Source organism: Danio aesculapii, chromosome 14 (assembly GCF_903798145.1).
Source record: "Danio aesculapii chromosome 14, fDanAes4.1, whole genome shotgun sequence".
Classification (NCBI taxonomy): Eukaryota; Metazoa; Chordata; class Actinopteri; order Cypriniformes; family Danionidae; genus Danio; species Danio aesculapii.
The window spans coordinates 12781872-12798335 of NC_079448.1; the positions used below are offsets into that span (position 1 = coordinate 12781872).

The following is a 16464-nucleotide window of genomic DNA, read 5'->3' on the forward strand; positions in this document are numbered from 1 at the left end:
AGATTGAGAGAGAGAGGAGGAGGAGGAGAGATCAACTAAGAAAACCAGAAGGAAGACAAGAGGGGTGGAGGAGGACAAGGACACATCGTCTGTCTGTCAGTTTGACTGGAGAGTTGCTGAGTTTGACCAAATGGAGGATTCAGAGAATATCGCAGTGGTCAGTGAGAAGGAGGTAATAAATGAGCAGGTAATTGTTGCAGTGAATTAACATGTTTTTCTGTCACTGTATTTTTTAAATGCTCATATTAACCGCAGTGTCTGAGAGACACTAGGGCCCCTTTAACATCTCATAAGCAAATGTGTCCTAGTCTATTGACAGTAATGAAAATAACATCACATAAATAACATGATGAATGCTGTGCTGTTTGTGTTATGTTTGTTGTTGTGTTCAACCCAAATTTGTGTAAAAAATATAGACAAACCTACAGTTGAAGTCAGAATTATTAGCCCCCTTTTGAATTTTTTTTCTTTTTTAAAATATTTCCCAAATGATGTTCAACAGAGCAAGGAAATGTTCACAGTATGCCTGATTATATTTTTTGCTTCTGGAGAAAGAATTTCGGCTAGAATAAAAGCAGTTTTTAGTTTTTAAATAATAATTTTAAGGTCAAAATTAGCCCCTTTATATTTTTTTCAATAGTCTACAAAACAAACCATCATTATACAATAACTTGCCTAATTACCCTAACCTGCCTAGTTAACCTACATAATTAACCTAGTTAAGCCTTTAAATGTCACTTTAAGCTGTATAGAAGTGTCTTGAAAAATATCTAATAAAATATTATTTACTGTCATCATGACAAAGATAAAATAAATCCGCTATTAGAAATGAGTTATTAAAATTATTGTGTTTAGAAATGTGTTGGAAAAATCTTCCCTCTGTTAATCAGAAATTGGGGAAAAAATAAAAAGAGGGGCTAATAATTTAGGGGGGCTAATAATTCTGACTTCAACTGTAACTGTTGGGTAAAATTTATATTTAAACATTTATCGCAATCACTGGACTTCATGTTTAACCCAAATTTAGTTGATTTTTAAACATAACTATGTTGAAAACAATCAAATCAAGCAAACTAATTATTGATCAAATATCAATAATTCAAATATCAATTATTAATCATATATTAACTTTTTTTTCAGAATTTTTTTTTTAATTAAAAATTTACAAAACATCTTTTGCTCTTTTCATTGATATTATTGAATTTCAGCTCTTTTTAGTTGAAAAAGTATGACAACTATTAAAGCTAATTTTAAAAAGTGGACTAAAAACAAAATCCCAAGAACTTTAATTCAATTTCAAATTAAAAATATAAAATGAAAAATAAATGAGATGTAGTAATCTATATGAGATTGGATTAATTAAGTTGAAATATCTCACTGGAAATTGCTTCATTTCAATTTCACTACAACAGATTATTCACTTGGGTCTCTGGGATCCCAAACATAATCAATAAACAAGTCGGCAGAACATTAAGCATATGATTCCTAGAAGATGCCTTTTTCACCAAAATGAAAATAAAATGCATGCATTGTGTTTGGTGTTACTTTCTCTCTCTCTTTCTCTCTGTCTTTCTCTCTCTCTCTTTCACACACACACACTGCATGTTGAAGGTGCTATTTTTCCATGTGTTTTGCACTCCAAGTCAAGACATATACCGATGGCAGCTTTATGTAATCATTATCAGGAGTGCTATCAGACTGCTAATTATGAAGGTTCAACTGACGTGGTCATTTGATCTGAACACGTTTACTAAAACTCACTCAGCCACACACCTGCTCATTCAGAAGAATGTTACTGCGCTTTTTACAACTGATGAGTCATGACCTCGTGTGACACCTGGGACAAAACCATACACACACACACAGACACGGGGCAATGTTGTCTCAGATATCAAACTGAGAACATTATACAGAACCTTTAGGCAGAGATGAAATGCCATTCAGTAATACGTCAGAAGAGATAAAAAGATTACATCTTGAAGAAAACTCATGAAACATAAGAGGAACATGAGAGGAATGATAAATAAGTAAACTACAGATTTCACTTAATGCCATTGGCTGCTAATTAAGTTTTTCAGGTTATTACTTTGTAGCTTCTAAACAAAATTTTAGCTGTACTTATTTGGATAATAATTACAAAGGGGGCTAGTAAATCTGACTTCTACTGTATATCATAACAAATAAGTGGCAAGCTGTGAGGTCAGTGTTGTAGCTGAAAGCTTCCTTAACACAACAAAAATAACTGTATGATGTACTACACACACAATAAAACATGGTTATTGTAGTTAAACCATGGTAACCACACTCCCACTATGGCAGTGGTCTAAAACTCAATTCCACAGCTCTGCATAGCATAGCTCCAACCACCTCCAAATCACACTGGCTTAATAGTCTCTAGTAGTCTTGAATACTTTGATTAGTTAAATCAGCTGTGTTTAATTAGGGTTGGAGCTAAACTGTGCAGAGCTGTGGCCATCCAGGAATCGAGTTTGTGATCTATGCACTATGGTTTCGCTTTAACCATATTTTGTAGTGAAACTGGGTTATAAATTGTAATGAATGCACTAAAAAACATGGTTACTGCAGTCTGCTTTTATTTAGACCATGGTTAATTTTTTAATTCACCCAAAACTGAAAATTTCTGCAATCATTTACTCATTCCTCACCTGTTCAAAGCCTACAATGTTAATGATTTTTGTAAATTATACAGTATTTAACTGTAATATTAACTATATTTTACTGTAGGTTTTGCAGTATGTTACTGTATTTTAAAGTTACATTGTGAAAATCACTGTATTACAGTATTACAGTAAATATATGCAATACTGTAAATACATGTGCAGGAAGCCATAGTGCTGTGAAGTATTTTTGCTGTAATTGACTTACAGTAAGTTACTGGCAAACTGTTGCCATTATGTTACTGATTCTACAGGAAATGGTTAACAATGTATTTGAGTTTATTACTTCTGTTGAACACAGAAGAATATATTTTGAGAATTGCTGATTGCTGAGACCCGATGACTTTATTGCAATTTTTTTCCTACTATGGAAGTCAATGGATCCCAGGAACCAGCATTTTTCAAAATATCTTCCATTGTGTTCAACAGAAGAAAGAAACTCAGGACGAGGATTTTAAACCATGAGGGAGAGTCAAAGATGACAGTATTTTTATGTTAGTGTGAACTATGCCTTTAAAGAGTTTGCTAAACTAATTAATAGCAGTGTCTCATGTGATGCTCTTAATATATTCATTATGTAATAACCATGTGATGTATGAATTTTAGATGATTATTTTGTCTGTTAGTCCTCATGAAGTCATTTCACACTTTGTTTTTTTGTTGAATTAAATGCAAAATCTGAGTTTTTTAATGTAAAAAAACACAAAATGCATATAAAAAAGCATATACAAGTACATACAGAAAACTGGGATATACTTTATGATAAGCTATTAAGTGAATAATCTCAGTACTATAAACTATAAAACAGAATAATGATTTGTATATTAAGTAAAGCAACTTCTGATATATGAAGTAGGACATTGCTTATAATTTAAAAGACATTACAACTCATATTGACACAGTTAATATATACATAAAGCAATTCTGAAATACTGAAGAATCATGCAATGATTATATCATAACTGTTTTTTTTACCATTAGACGGGTTTCTCAAAATAAGAATCCTTTTTATGCGGACCGCAGTGTAAATTTAAGATAATATAAGATATATACACTACCAGTCAAAAGTTTGAGGTCAGTTTATTTTTTCAGTATTTATTAAATGTAGAAAAAAATAAGTTGTTACATATTTATTTGTTAAATATTTATTTATTACTTATTGTATGTAGTTTCAAGTGAAATTATTACTCCAGTCATTATTGCTTTTATTACTATTACTATTATTATTATTAATAATAATAATAATAATAATAATAATAATAATTAATTAATTAATTAATATAGTAATTTCTGAAGGATCATGTGACTCTGGAAACTGAAAATTCATCTTAAAAATCACTGGAATAAATTATAAATTAAATGAATAACCTACTTTTAGACAGTAATTTTTTAGTGCAATAACATTTCACTATTTTACCATTTGTACTGCATTTTTGATTAAATAAATGCAGCTTTGGTGAGCTGCATAAGCTTATTTTAAAACATTTAAAAATCCTACTGACCCCAAACTTGTGACAGGTAGTGTATATACCATCATGTGCCTCATTTCAGATGTTTGATGTAACTAACAAATTTTCATTACAGACAAACAAACAGAAAATAATTAAGTACAAATTAAATTGAAGTTCAAATTCATGTAAAGGCAGTGCAAAAGATAAACAATAAGCAAATGCTCTGTATTTCACATTCCCTTCACAGGAATCCAAACACACGGAGTCTCAGGAGCCAAAATGTGTTCCAGCTGAGTCAGAGCCAGGAGGCGGAGCTCATCAAGACAACAAAGAAAACCAAGAAAAAGAAGAAGCTCCAGCCAATGACAGTAAGGCTTGTGAGCAAAAGGGTGGAGTCACGGAGAACGCCAATGCAGTGGAAGAGAAAGAGAACCAAGAGATCACAGAAAATCAAACTGGAGAATTAAAAAAGGAGACAGAGCTAAATGATATCAAAGAAGGTGAGGTAAAAGAAGGAAAAGAAAGTAGCAATGATCCACCTGAGAATGAGAACAATTCCTGTGACAAAGAAGAACAACTTGAGGAGAAGCGGGAGGAGAAAAGGACAAAAGAAACTGAAGGCAAAACTGAAAAGAAAGAAAATGAGAAAGACATGAAACAAAGTAGTGATGAAGTCAAGAAGAAAATGGAAAATCCAGGCAGAAAAAGTGCAGCAGCTTCATCCTCTGCTCTTAGAGCTTCAACAAAGTCATCTGTATCGTCACGTTCTGCTCGACCCTCGACGAGGAGAGATGCTATGGCCAAGTTTCAAAAAGAAGAGTAAGTCATCATATTAAAGGGATAGTTTGCCCAAAAATCTAAATTCTGCCATCGTTTACCTACCCTTGACTTGTTCCAAACCCATTTGGGTTTTTTTTCATCTGTTGAATGCAAAATAAGATATTTTGAAGAATGTTGGAAACCTGTAACCATTGACTTCCTTAGTAGGAAAAACAAATACTATGTAGTTAAGAGGATACAGGTTTACAGCATTCTTCAGTATTATCTTCTTTGAGTTCAACAGAAGAAACTTATTCAAACTGGTCTGAAACAAGTCAAGGGTGAGTATATGTTGGCAGAATTTTCAATTCAATTCAATTCAATTCACCTTTATTTGTATAGCGCTTATACAATGTAGATTGTGTCAAAGCAGCTTCACATAAAAGGTCACAGTAAATAGGAACAGTGTAGTTAAGTTTGTAGTGTTTAAGTTCAGTTCAGTTTAGCTCAGTTCAGTGTGGTTTAATAATCACTACTGAGAGTCCAAATATTGAAGAGCAAATCCAACGATGCGCAGCTCTACAGATCCTGAACCATGCAAGCCAGTGGCGACAGCGGAGAGGGAAAAAAAACTTCACTAAAGGCGAAAGTGAAGAAAAAAAACCTTGAGAGAAACCAGGCTCAGTTGGGCACGACCATTTTAATTTCTCCGCTGGCCAAACGTCTTGTGCAGAGCTGCAGTCTCAGTGGCGGAGGCTGGAAGCTGGCCTCAGCGAAGACTCGTCTGTCTCTGGAGCGTCATAGGAAACAGTCTCATGTTCTCCACTCTTCCATGACCATCGCAGTAGTTGTTCAGGATTCGGCCAGGTCCAGGATATGGAAACCTTGGGATCATCTCGTCGTTGGTCTTGGATCGAATCAGTGACTCTGCATAGTCTGAGGGCCTCGGGAAGAGTATCCCCAGGTGGAAATGGAGAATAAAGAAAATAATTAGCGTAGCTGATGTTCACAGTGTATATCAGCAAGATGCATAACCTGTGTGGAAGCCCCCTAAGTGGTGCACTAAGTGTATGCTTTACTGAACAGATAGGTCTTTAATCTAGTTTTGAATTGGGAGAGTGTGTCTGAGCCTCGGACGTTATCAGGAAGGCTATTCCAGAGTTTAGGAGCTATAAATGCGAAGGCTCGACCTCCTTTACTCGACTTTGCTATTCTAGGTACTACCAGAAGTCCTGAGTTTTGAGATCTTAAAGAGCGAGTTGGATTGTAGCGAGACAGAAGATTGGTTAGATAAGCAGGAGCTAGATTATTTAGAGCTTTATATGTAAGAAGCAATATTTTAAATTCAATACGAAACTTAACAGGCAGCCAGTGTAAGGAGGATAAAATTGGGGTGATGTGATCAAATTTTCTAGACCTGGTTAGAACTCTGGCAGCTGCATTTTGTACTAATTGAAGTTTGTTAATAGAGGATGCTGGGCAGCCAGCAAACAGAGCATTACAGTAGTCCAGCCTAGAAGTCATAAAAGCATGGACTAGCTTTTCTGCATCTGAGATGGATAGCATACTTCGTAACTTAGCTATATTTCTCAGATGAAAGAAAGCAGTTTTTGTGACATGGGAAATATGATTTTTAAAAGTTAAATTGCTGTCTAATATGACACCCAGATCTTTTATAGTAGAACTAACGCTAACTTTGTATCCCTCTAATTGTAGATCGAGTTGTGAGATCTGCTGTGTACAGGATTTAGGCCCAATAAGTAATAATTCTGTTTTGTCTGAGTTTAAGAGAAGATAATTGTTGGTCATCCAGTCTTTAACATCTTTAATACACTCAGTTAGCTTGGACAGATTAGACGTCTCGTCAGGTTTAGTTGAAATATATAATTGAGTATCATCTGCATAGCAGTGAAAGCTGATCCCATGTCTTCTAATAATGTCTCCCAGGGGTAGCATGTATATTGTAAACAGTAAAGGGCCTAAAACTGATCCTTGAGGCACCCCGTATTTTACTGGGCTGATTTGTGAAGGCTGTCCATTTATATTTACAAACTGGTAACGGTCAGATAAGTATGACTTAAACCATTGTAGGGCCTGTCCTTGGACACCTGTAGACTTTAAGCGATTAATAAGGATACCATGGTCAATGGTGTCAAATGCCGCACTAAGATCGAGTAGAACTAATAGCGAGATGCACCCTTGGTCAGCAGCTAAGAGTAAATCGTTGGTTATTTTCACTAATGCAGTTTCTGTACTGTGATGAGCTCTGAAACCTGACTGAAACACTTCAAAAACATTGTTGGTCTGCAGAAAGGAGCATAATTGAGCAGAAACAACTTTTTCTAGTATTTTAGATATAAATGGAAGGTTTGAAATAGGCCTATAATTAGCTAAGTTGCTGGGTTCCAGTTGTGGTTTCTTAATAATAGGTTTAATAACAGCTAACTTGTAGGGATTTGGAACATGGCCTAAAGATAAAGAAGAGTTGATAATGTTAAGAAGAGGTTCTCCTATAACAGGTAGCAATTCTTTCAGTAACTTTGTTGGAATTGGGTCCAATATACACGTAGCTGATTTAGAGCTATTTATAATTTTGTCTAGCTCTTCCTGTTCTATGATTTTAAAGCACTGTAGGTTATTTAGATTCAGAGGCGTGTTTACTGGATCTGAAGTATAAGGCGGTGCAGAAAGTTTAATATCTCCTATGTTCTCTCTAAAGCCTTCTATTTTATCACTGAAAAAATTCATGAAGTCATCACTACTAATTTGCGGTGGAACGTTTTGTTCCAAAGATGACCGATTATTTGTTAATTTAGCGATGGTGTTAAATAAGAATCTAGGATTGTTTTGATTATTTTCTATCAGTTTGCGGAGGTGCTCAGCCCTGGCAGATTTTAAAGCCCTCCTATAGCTGGACATACTGTCTTTGTATGCAATTCTAAAGACTTCTAAATTAGTTTTTTTCCATTTACGTTCCAGGGCACGGGTTGCTGTTTTGAGAGCGCGGGTATGACTATTATACCACGGTGTAGTTTTATTCTCTCTAGTCTTTTTAGTTTGATGGGTGCCACAGTATTTAAAGTGCTAGTAAAGATGGCATCCATACTGCTGGTTACTACATCAAGGTCATTTGCGTTTGCGGGTGCATTTCGAAGTAGAGAAAGATCAGGTAAGTTATTTATAAATTCATCTTTAGTGGATGGAACAATAGTTCTACTAGGACGATATATCGGAGCGGATCTGCTAATTTCAGGTAAACACAGCTTATATAGTAAGAGGTAGTGGTCTGTAATATCATCACTTTGTGGTATAATGTCTACATCAGTGACCTCAATTCCATAAGACAGAATTAGATCTAGTGTATGCTTTAGGCGATGAGTTGGACCAATAACATTTTGCTTTATTCCTAGTGAGACCAGCAAGTCCGTAAACGCGAGCCCTAACGTGTCGTTAGCGTCATCTATGTGGATGTTAAAGTCTCCTACAATTAGTATTTTATCAGTTTTAACTAGTAAGTCAGAGATAAAATCAGAAAACTCTTTTAGAAAATTGACATAGGGTCCTGGAGGTCTATATATGGTGATTAGAGCGAGAGATAACATAGGTTTTTGCATAGTGTTTGGAAGGACAACATTAAGCGCTAGTACTTCAAAGGAGCTAAACATAAGTCCGTTTCTCTGATTAACATTAAGAATATCACTAAAGATTGATGCAACTCCACCACCACGACCAGTTTGACGAGCCTCATGTTTATATAAGAATCCTGGAGGAGTTGCCTCATTTAAACTAATATAGTCATTTTGTTTCAGCCAGGTTTCAGTAAGACAGAGTGCATTAAGATTGTTATCTGTTATTATTTCATTTATGATAAGTGCTTTAGGTGCTAGTGACCTGATGTTTAGGAGACCAAGCTTCATGAAATTTGTATTTTCACTTTTTCGTGTTTTTTCTGGTTTAATTCTTAATAGATTATTTTTGGAGCACACAGTACGTTTGTTTCTTGATCTAATAATACGAGGAACAGACACAGTCTCTATGTGGTTAGTTAGGTATGCATTACTGTTATTTATGTGGGACGAATAGGAGTCTGTGTGGCTAAATTGTGAGTTTTGTGAATTTTTACTTACTAGTCAGATAGAGCGAAGTATTCTGGTGATGTTGTCCGACAGGAGTTCAGCTCCAGCTCGACTGGGGTGCAGCCCATCAGCGCGGAAAAGCCTAGGACGCTCCCAGAAAAGATTCCAGTTATTGGCAAAGAGCAATTTCTGTTCTTCACACCATGTTAATAGCCATTCATTCAGAGCAAATGAATTTTCATTTTTGGGTGAACAATCCCTTTAATCATATTCTATTTAATCATATTGTTCACTTACACAACACCATGCTAAGGAGTCTTGATCATCCATATAACTGTTATATTCCTTAATGCACAAAATGCATTGCCATAATTACTACTGAATTATGTTTGTGAAATAGGTGCATTTGTTCACAGGTAACACTCTCTCTCTGATACTGTATAATGTCTTTACTGTGTTTTTACTATTGTATATATTGGCTTGTTGTAGGACTCCAGGTGTCCGAAACTTTAAGGTTCAACGGACGTCTGTAGGTATAGCTGGTGGAGCATCAATCAAACAGAGAATTCTCAACTGGTGCAAAAGCAAAACACAAAAATATGAGGTACGGTAACTTTAAACCTCAGTTTGTTTTAATTTTTTTAATCTGTCAATTAAACTGTTAGTTTAGTAAAAGGGTTAGTAAAAATGCTGTTGTTATTTACTGACACTTATTGTTAAAATCCCTCGTGACCTTTGTTTATCTTTGTAACAAAAATTAAATATTTTACAATAAAATGTCTTAATTTGCGTTCTGAAGATGGCCGAATGTTTTAGGGGATTGAAATGACACGAGAGTGGATAATTAATAACATAATGTTCATTTATGACAGCTCCTTGTCTGTTGTGACTGGGTTTATATATATATATATATATATATATATATATATATATATATATATATATATATATATATATATATAGTTGTTAGACACTTTTGTTGACTTGTCTATATAGTTCCTATCGGTTCTGTTTGTGAGTTAATAACCATTTACACGGATAGTGGGGGTCGCGAGTCACTGCAATCGTTATTTTGGGGTTGCGAGCTGGAAAGATTGAAAACTCCTGCATATGGGACCTTGATTTCTGTTCTGTCAACTTTAACAGAAGAGTTTAACTAAGTGACATTAACTAAAATTGTTACTTGAAGACAATATGTTGTATATGAAATACCATACATGTTAAGTAGCAGATAGCATACTGGTAACTCTTGCCCAGTTTTGTGTCCAAGGTCCCATAAAAAAAAACAAAAAAAACACAATAAATCATAAACTCCAAGATGCTGTTTATTAACAAATATATTCTTACAATGACTTAGTCACTGTTCAAGTAATAACCCACAAAACCCCTAACCCCTCTTAAATCTTAATTTGGACACCTACAATTGAATTTTATTAAACAGACAAAAACAGAGCTGTGAGGAACCAGCTCTTAAATGACTTTCAAAACAGATTTTTTATGTTTTTGTATACTGACTTACTAAAGTTGTGTCTCTTTTTGTTCCTAACAGTCTCATTTCTGCTATAACTTCAATATGCTGAAGTTATAACTACCCAGACCAAAGTCTAAACAGCTGAAAAGAATGACAAGAAGCTGTTATTACAGAGAAAACAAGACTGACCACACTCAGGAATTAATGGGGAATTGAAATGTATAAATGCAAAAAAAAAAAAAAAGTTGATTCAAGTTTTAAATTGGGGTTGAAACTTGTTTACATTTTTTATAGAATGTTCATTGAGTTCTAAACCCCCTCTAGTGGCAGTAATCATAAAATGCGAGTTTATATGACGTGTGCGTTTATCCCCACGAGAGGGTATCAGAGACACTCAAAAAAGTTACATTTCTCATTTAGACAATTTTAAAACCAGGACTGGAGGGTAGGATGAGGGTTAACTCACGTTACCAGGACTGGAGGGTAGGATGAGGGTTAACTCACGTTAAATTAAACGTATGCTAAATTAAGCTTGCATAGTGTTTTAAACTGATGTTTGATTTCTACATGACATGATCCTGTGTCACTCATAAAATCCTTTCAGGAAATATATAAACTTTAAAAATGAAAAGGGCCCCATGACAGAACAAAACATGAAGGAACAAAATGTTTCAGCTGAACATTCAATGCATTTTTTTTATAATTTAGGTTTACTTAAGCTTAAATGAATCATAATACCAGAAATAAAACAGTCCTAGCTGTCTACAGTGCATAAAAACCATTGGTGATCTTTACAAATTGAGTCAAGTGTCCCAATATGGCCCTGTCCCAAATGGCATCCTTAACCCTTGCAGTCTTTCCTGGTCCACAGTCTTATGATATAATGTTGCTTTGACTGTTGGGAAGAAGTCTCTTCAAAGCTCTCCTCGCCTCATGCAGTCTCTGAAGAACATTAAAAGGATACAGTAGTTTACCCCAAAAAAAAACACATTTACTTACCTCAAGTGGTTCCAAATCTTTATGAGTTACCTTTTTCTGTTGAACACAAAAGAAGATATTTAGAAAAATGTTAGAAACTTGTAACCAATGACTTCCATATTACCATAAACGAATCCTATGGAAGTCAATGGTTGCAAGTTTCCAACATTCTTCAAAACAACTTTTGTGTTCAGCAGAAAAATTAAACTCAGATTTATGACAAAAGTGAAGGGTGAATAAATTATCACAATTTTTTTTGGATTAACTATCCCTTTAAGAGTGCCTTATCAGCCAAAACAGAGGTGCATGTGAGTCTTGAGCACCTTGTGAGAACTAAAATGATGAATGGGACACCCTACAATCTTGTGGACTTAACAGACATGAGTTGTGCCATTTGGAACCAGCATGAGTAGGCCCACATGGAATCTGTGCCCGCAGATTCTATTTATGCTTACATAAATTTATACTTCTGTATTTCTGTGTAAACATATATTTATTCAGTTTTTTTATTATATAATTTCATTTTTAGGGGGTTTGTTTCCTATACTCGAAAAAGCATTCTCCATTATATATATATATATATATATATATATATATATATATATATATATATATATATATATATATATATATATATATATATATATATATATATATATATATATATATATGTATATATATACAGACAGCTGATTGGAGAACCACTGTTATTTTTACAGTTATGCTAATAATGTTTTGACAGTGTGGAGTTTAAATTTAGGCAAACTGGTGTCTAATTAATAAATTCACATCTGTTCACATCATACAAGTTCCATACAAGTTCCTATGTCAGTATAGGTGACCATAGGTCGAGGTGGACACCCATGACATGTGAAGTCCCACAGATTCAATTCTGGCACCTCTCCTGTTCAACCTTTATATGCTCTCACTGAGCTAAATAATGAGAAAGAATCAAATCTCCTACCACAGCTATGCTGATGACACTCAGATCTACTTAGCCTTACTGCCTAATGACTACAGCCCCATTGACACCCTCTGCCAATGCATTGATGAAATGAGCAGTTGGATGTGCCAAAACTTTCCTCAGGTAAACAAAAAGAAACCTGAAGTCATTGCGTTTGGGAACAGAGATGAGGTTCTCGAGGTAAATGCGTACCTTGGCTCTAAGGGTCAAACAACAAAAAATAAAGTCAAGAATCTCAGTGTGACTCTGGAGTCAGATCTGAGTTTCAGTAGTCATGTCAAAGCAGTAAGTGAATTTGCATACTATTATCTCAAAAACATTGTAAGAATTAGATGCTTTGTTTCCAGTGAAGACTTAGAGAATCTTGTTCATGCTTTTATCAGCAGCAGGATGGATTACTGTAACGGCCTCCTCACTGGCCTTCCCAAAAAAGACAGACAGTTGCAGCTCATCCAGAATGCTGCGGCCAGGAATCTGACCAAAACCAGAAAATTAGAGCACATCACACCTGTCTTTAGGTCTTTACACTGGCTCCCAGTTACATTCAGAATAGATTTTAAAGTGTTATTACTTGTCTATAAATCACTAAATGGCCTAGGACCTCAATACATTACAGATATTCTGACTGAGTACAAACATATCACAGATCACTCAGATCTTTAGGATCAAATAAACTATAAATTCAAGGGTTCAGTCAAAGCAGGGTGAATCGGCTTTCAGCTACTACGCCCTCCGCTGCTGGAATCAGCTTCCAGAAATGATCAGATGTGCTCCAACATTAGGCACATTCAAATCCAGACTTAAAACACATCTGTTTAGCTGTGCCTTTACTGAAAGAGCACAGTGCTATGTCCGACAGATCACACTATTATGTCTTTCTTTTCTTTTTCATTCTTTTATAACCTGTTTCAACACATTTTAATCTGATTTTATACAGTACTTGTTTCTTTTATTCCTGTTTATGTAAAGCACTTTGAATTACCACTGTGTATGAAATGTGCTCTATAAATAAACTTGCCTTGCCTTGTCAAAATTGCCACCTAAAATCGGTTGTGTACTTTTGCTCTTCAGATTAAATTCAATTCATGATTACAGCAATTTTCACATCATCAGTGATTTGTTTGTCTATCTTTTTAAAGGGCGTCTCCATAGAAAACTTCTCTTCTTCTTGGAGTGATGGTTTGGCATTTTGTGCTCTCGTCCATCGCTTCTTTCCTTCTGCTTTTGACTTCTCCACCCTTAAAGCCAGTGAACGGGAGAAGAACTTCACTCTGGCCTTCAGCACAGCCGAGTATGTTGACACTGAAATATATGTCAGGCCTGTAGCCAGGGAAGGGTTAGACACACTGACAAAAGTGCAGAATTTGTCCCAAACATGAGCTCAATGGTCATATTTTGACTGCTAAGACACTATAAATTGTGAAAATAGCCCATCAAAGGAAAGGCTTTAAGACCAAGCGGAATCTGATGTAAGTGAAGTCATCTTTCACTTTAAATTTAATTTAATTAAATTTTAAATTTTATTGTTAAATTTAAAAAAAAAAAACATTTTACAAGGAACTTTTATTTAAAATTTTGGACCTTATTCTTGAAAGAATTTTATTATTATTACTATTTTTACAAATTTGAAGACTAATTAGCCTGTTGTTGTTATCAATTTTTTTTAAAATGTGCATTTTACAAGAGAGTCTATGTTCAATATTCAAATGGCCAAATTCTGACTGAGGAAAGTTGAATGTGCTGCTCAATTTGTTATTTGCCTAATAAATAACAATAGGTTACAATTTTTAATTTAAAACTTCATTTCATAAAGTTATAATTTATGAAATAAAAAACTCTTTAATCTTTTTTTAATGATATATAATGTAATAAATTTGTATTTTAAAAATGAGTACTTTTTTTCTTCATATTTCTTTATTTTAAATCTTCAGGAAATATTTAGTATACATTAAAAAGTGTGGTTATGATGATCATCTGACAAGCTAATCCAGCTAAAAATAATGGTTAAAATGTCACTAAATGCAGTATTAAACTTCATAATAAAATAGAAAATGAAGCGAATAACTGCAAAAAAGTTCACTTTTAGAGAAAAAAAGGGCCACCCCTTTCACAATGCTGTCTATGGGCCTGTATGTGACTGTGAGAGATGCATGAGAATATGAAGAATATTTTTTCTACATTTGTGTTTCTATGTAGATGTCGAACATCTAACAGTCTAAAGTTAAACAATCTAAAGCCAAAAAAGAAAACAAAATCCCAAAACTCTTTCTTTCTCTCATTTACAGATCTCTTGCTGACTGCTGCCCCCTTCTGGAAGTATCTGATATGTTGCTAATGGGCAAAAACCCAGACCCTCTGTGCGTTTTCACCTATGTGCAGGCTCTCTGTCATCACCTCTCTAAGATAGAGAAAGAGAGACGAGAGAAAGATAGCATGGAAAAGGACAAGGGCAAAGATGAAGGGGTTTCTGAAGTAAATGAAAAAGGAGACGGAGAGAGGGAAGAGAGTGAACAGAATGAGGAGACAGAGCAAAACGGGTCAGATTCAGCCATGAAGACTGAACAAGAGACAGATCAGAATGAAAATGTAATAAATGTGGATGTTGTGGATGAGAAATAGAAAAGGTGAATGAATGAAAGGGAGAAAACTGAAGCAGAATGTGAGAATAATTTATTCTGGTCATAATGTGGTATTATGAACATGCAGTCATTTTTGTATTTAGTGTGGTTGACCACTGTTATTCTTAGATAAACTGTTTGTGTAGATATGTCATATATACAGATTTTCATTCTGTTACTAGAACACATTAATGTTTTGCATTTAAATGTTTTTATATTTTATTTGGTTTGACTTTTGACTTTAAATTCATGTATTAAGTTGACCTCAAATTGTCACCATTAAGCCTGTAATTCTGAAATGAGCAATATAATGTGATAGAGCTAGAATGCTGCTATGTGGAATCACATCAGGGCTCCTCATTAATTATGGTCTTTAAACTCGTTCAAACTTTAGATTTATATTAAAACAATATAATAATAATTTAGTTGCTTAAGTAAGTAAGATTTGATTACAGACATCTTCACATTTGCATTGTTATTGTTTTGCATTGTTCTGTATTCTTAGTTCCAAAATAAAAAAGCTATTGTGTCCTCAAAGTCCATCAGGCCAGAATGAAATGCATGGTGAAGGTGGTGCAGCTGGAAGAGCCCAGCCAGGAGTCGCTCCACAGAGCTCAGTCCCTCTCTGCACTACAGTCTCCAGCAGAGTAGTTCACTAACAACAACGAATTAATTGGCCAGCAGCCAGAAAAGGTGGTATATGGTTGCAGTTTGACAGAGATGTAATGAGCATCCTCCAAGCTACAGCAAATAGAGATGCAGATCGCTGACTCACTGTGAGCCAATAGAGCTGGGCTGTAGAGCATAGGTCTCAAACTCGATTCCTGGAGGGCCGCAGCTCTGCACAGTTTTGCTCCAACCCTAAGCAAACACAGCTGATCTAACTAATCAAGGTGTTCAAGACTACTAGATCAGTTGTGTTTGATTAGGGTTTGAGCAAAACTGTGCAGAGCGGCGGCCCTCCGGGAATTGAGTTTGAGCTGTAGAGGGTTTGCAAGGTGTGCACTCTGTAAAGTCTTCAATCAACTAGGCCTAGCAGTAGTAGCTAAGAATAGGGCCATTAAGTCAGTTTGCAAAGCTGCAGAGAAAGCCAAAGGCTATGGATAAAGAGGGCTGATTCGTGGGTAATTGCTACTGTGACGCAAACTGGGGTCTGATCAGCCTGATCTCACGAGAAAACGTAAGTATTTTACGTTTTGTCAGTTTAACGGCTAATTCGTTCATGGCTAGAGTTCAGTCGTACGAAATTGTACGATTTTAAAAAGGAGGCGTGGCACCTAACCCCACCCCTAAACCCAACCGTCATTGGGGGATGAGCAAATCGTACTAAATAGTACAAATTAGATTGTACGAATTCATATGAATTAGCTACTAAATCAAAAAGTTACGAATTGCTGTGAGATTGTGTTGGGTCTGATCAACCTCAGCTGGGTCACCTGGGTGAGGGTGTCTGATGCTAATGTTCTCTC

General features: G+C 35.2%; 1 protein-coding gene across 2 annotated transcripts; it reads left to right on the forward strand.

Annotated features, from left to right (window-relative positions):
- On the forward strand, positions 1-15526 carry smtnl1 (smoothelin-like 1). 2 transcript variants are annotated; one of them, XM_056472397.1, is made up of 5 exons: positions 1-187; positions 4377-4948; positions 9454-9568; positions 13517-13668; positions 14663-15526. In XM_056472397.1, exons 1-5 carry the CDS (start codon positions 131-133, stop codon positions 14994-14996), a joined length of 1230 nt encoding a protein of 409 aa, XP_056328372.1. In that variant the 5' UTR covers positions 1-130; the 3' UTR covers positions 14997-15526. The 2 variants fall into 2 exon arrangements, with proteins under 2 accessions (XP_056328372.1, XP_056328374.1); XM_056472399.1 differs by having other exon boundaries at positions 1-172.
- Positions 15527-16464: the final 938 nt, after the last annotated feature.

Coding starts and splice junctions, on each gene's coding strand:
- smtnl1 (XM_056472397.1), top strand. CDS start 131: ATGGAGGATTCAGAGAATATCGCAGTGGTCAGTGAGAAGGAGGTAATA. Junction 188..4,376: donor AGGAGGTAATAAATGAGCAG/GTAATTGTTGCA, acceptor TTCCCTTCACAG/GAATCCAAACACACGGAGTC. Junction 4,949..9,453: donor GCCAAGTTTCAAAAAGAAGA/GTAAGTCATCAT, acceptor GGCTTGTTGTAG/GACTCCAGGTGTCCGAAACT.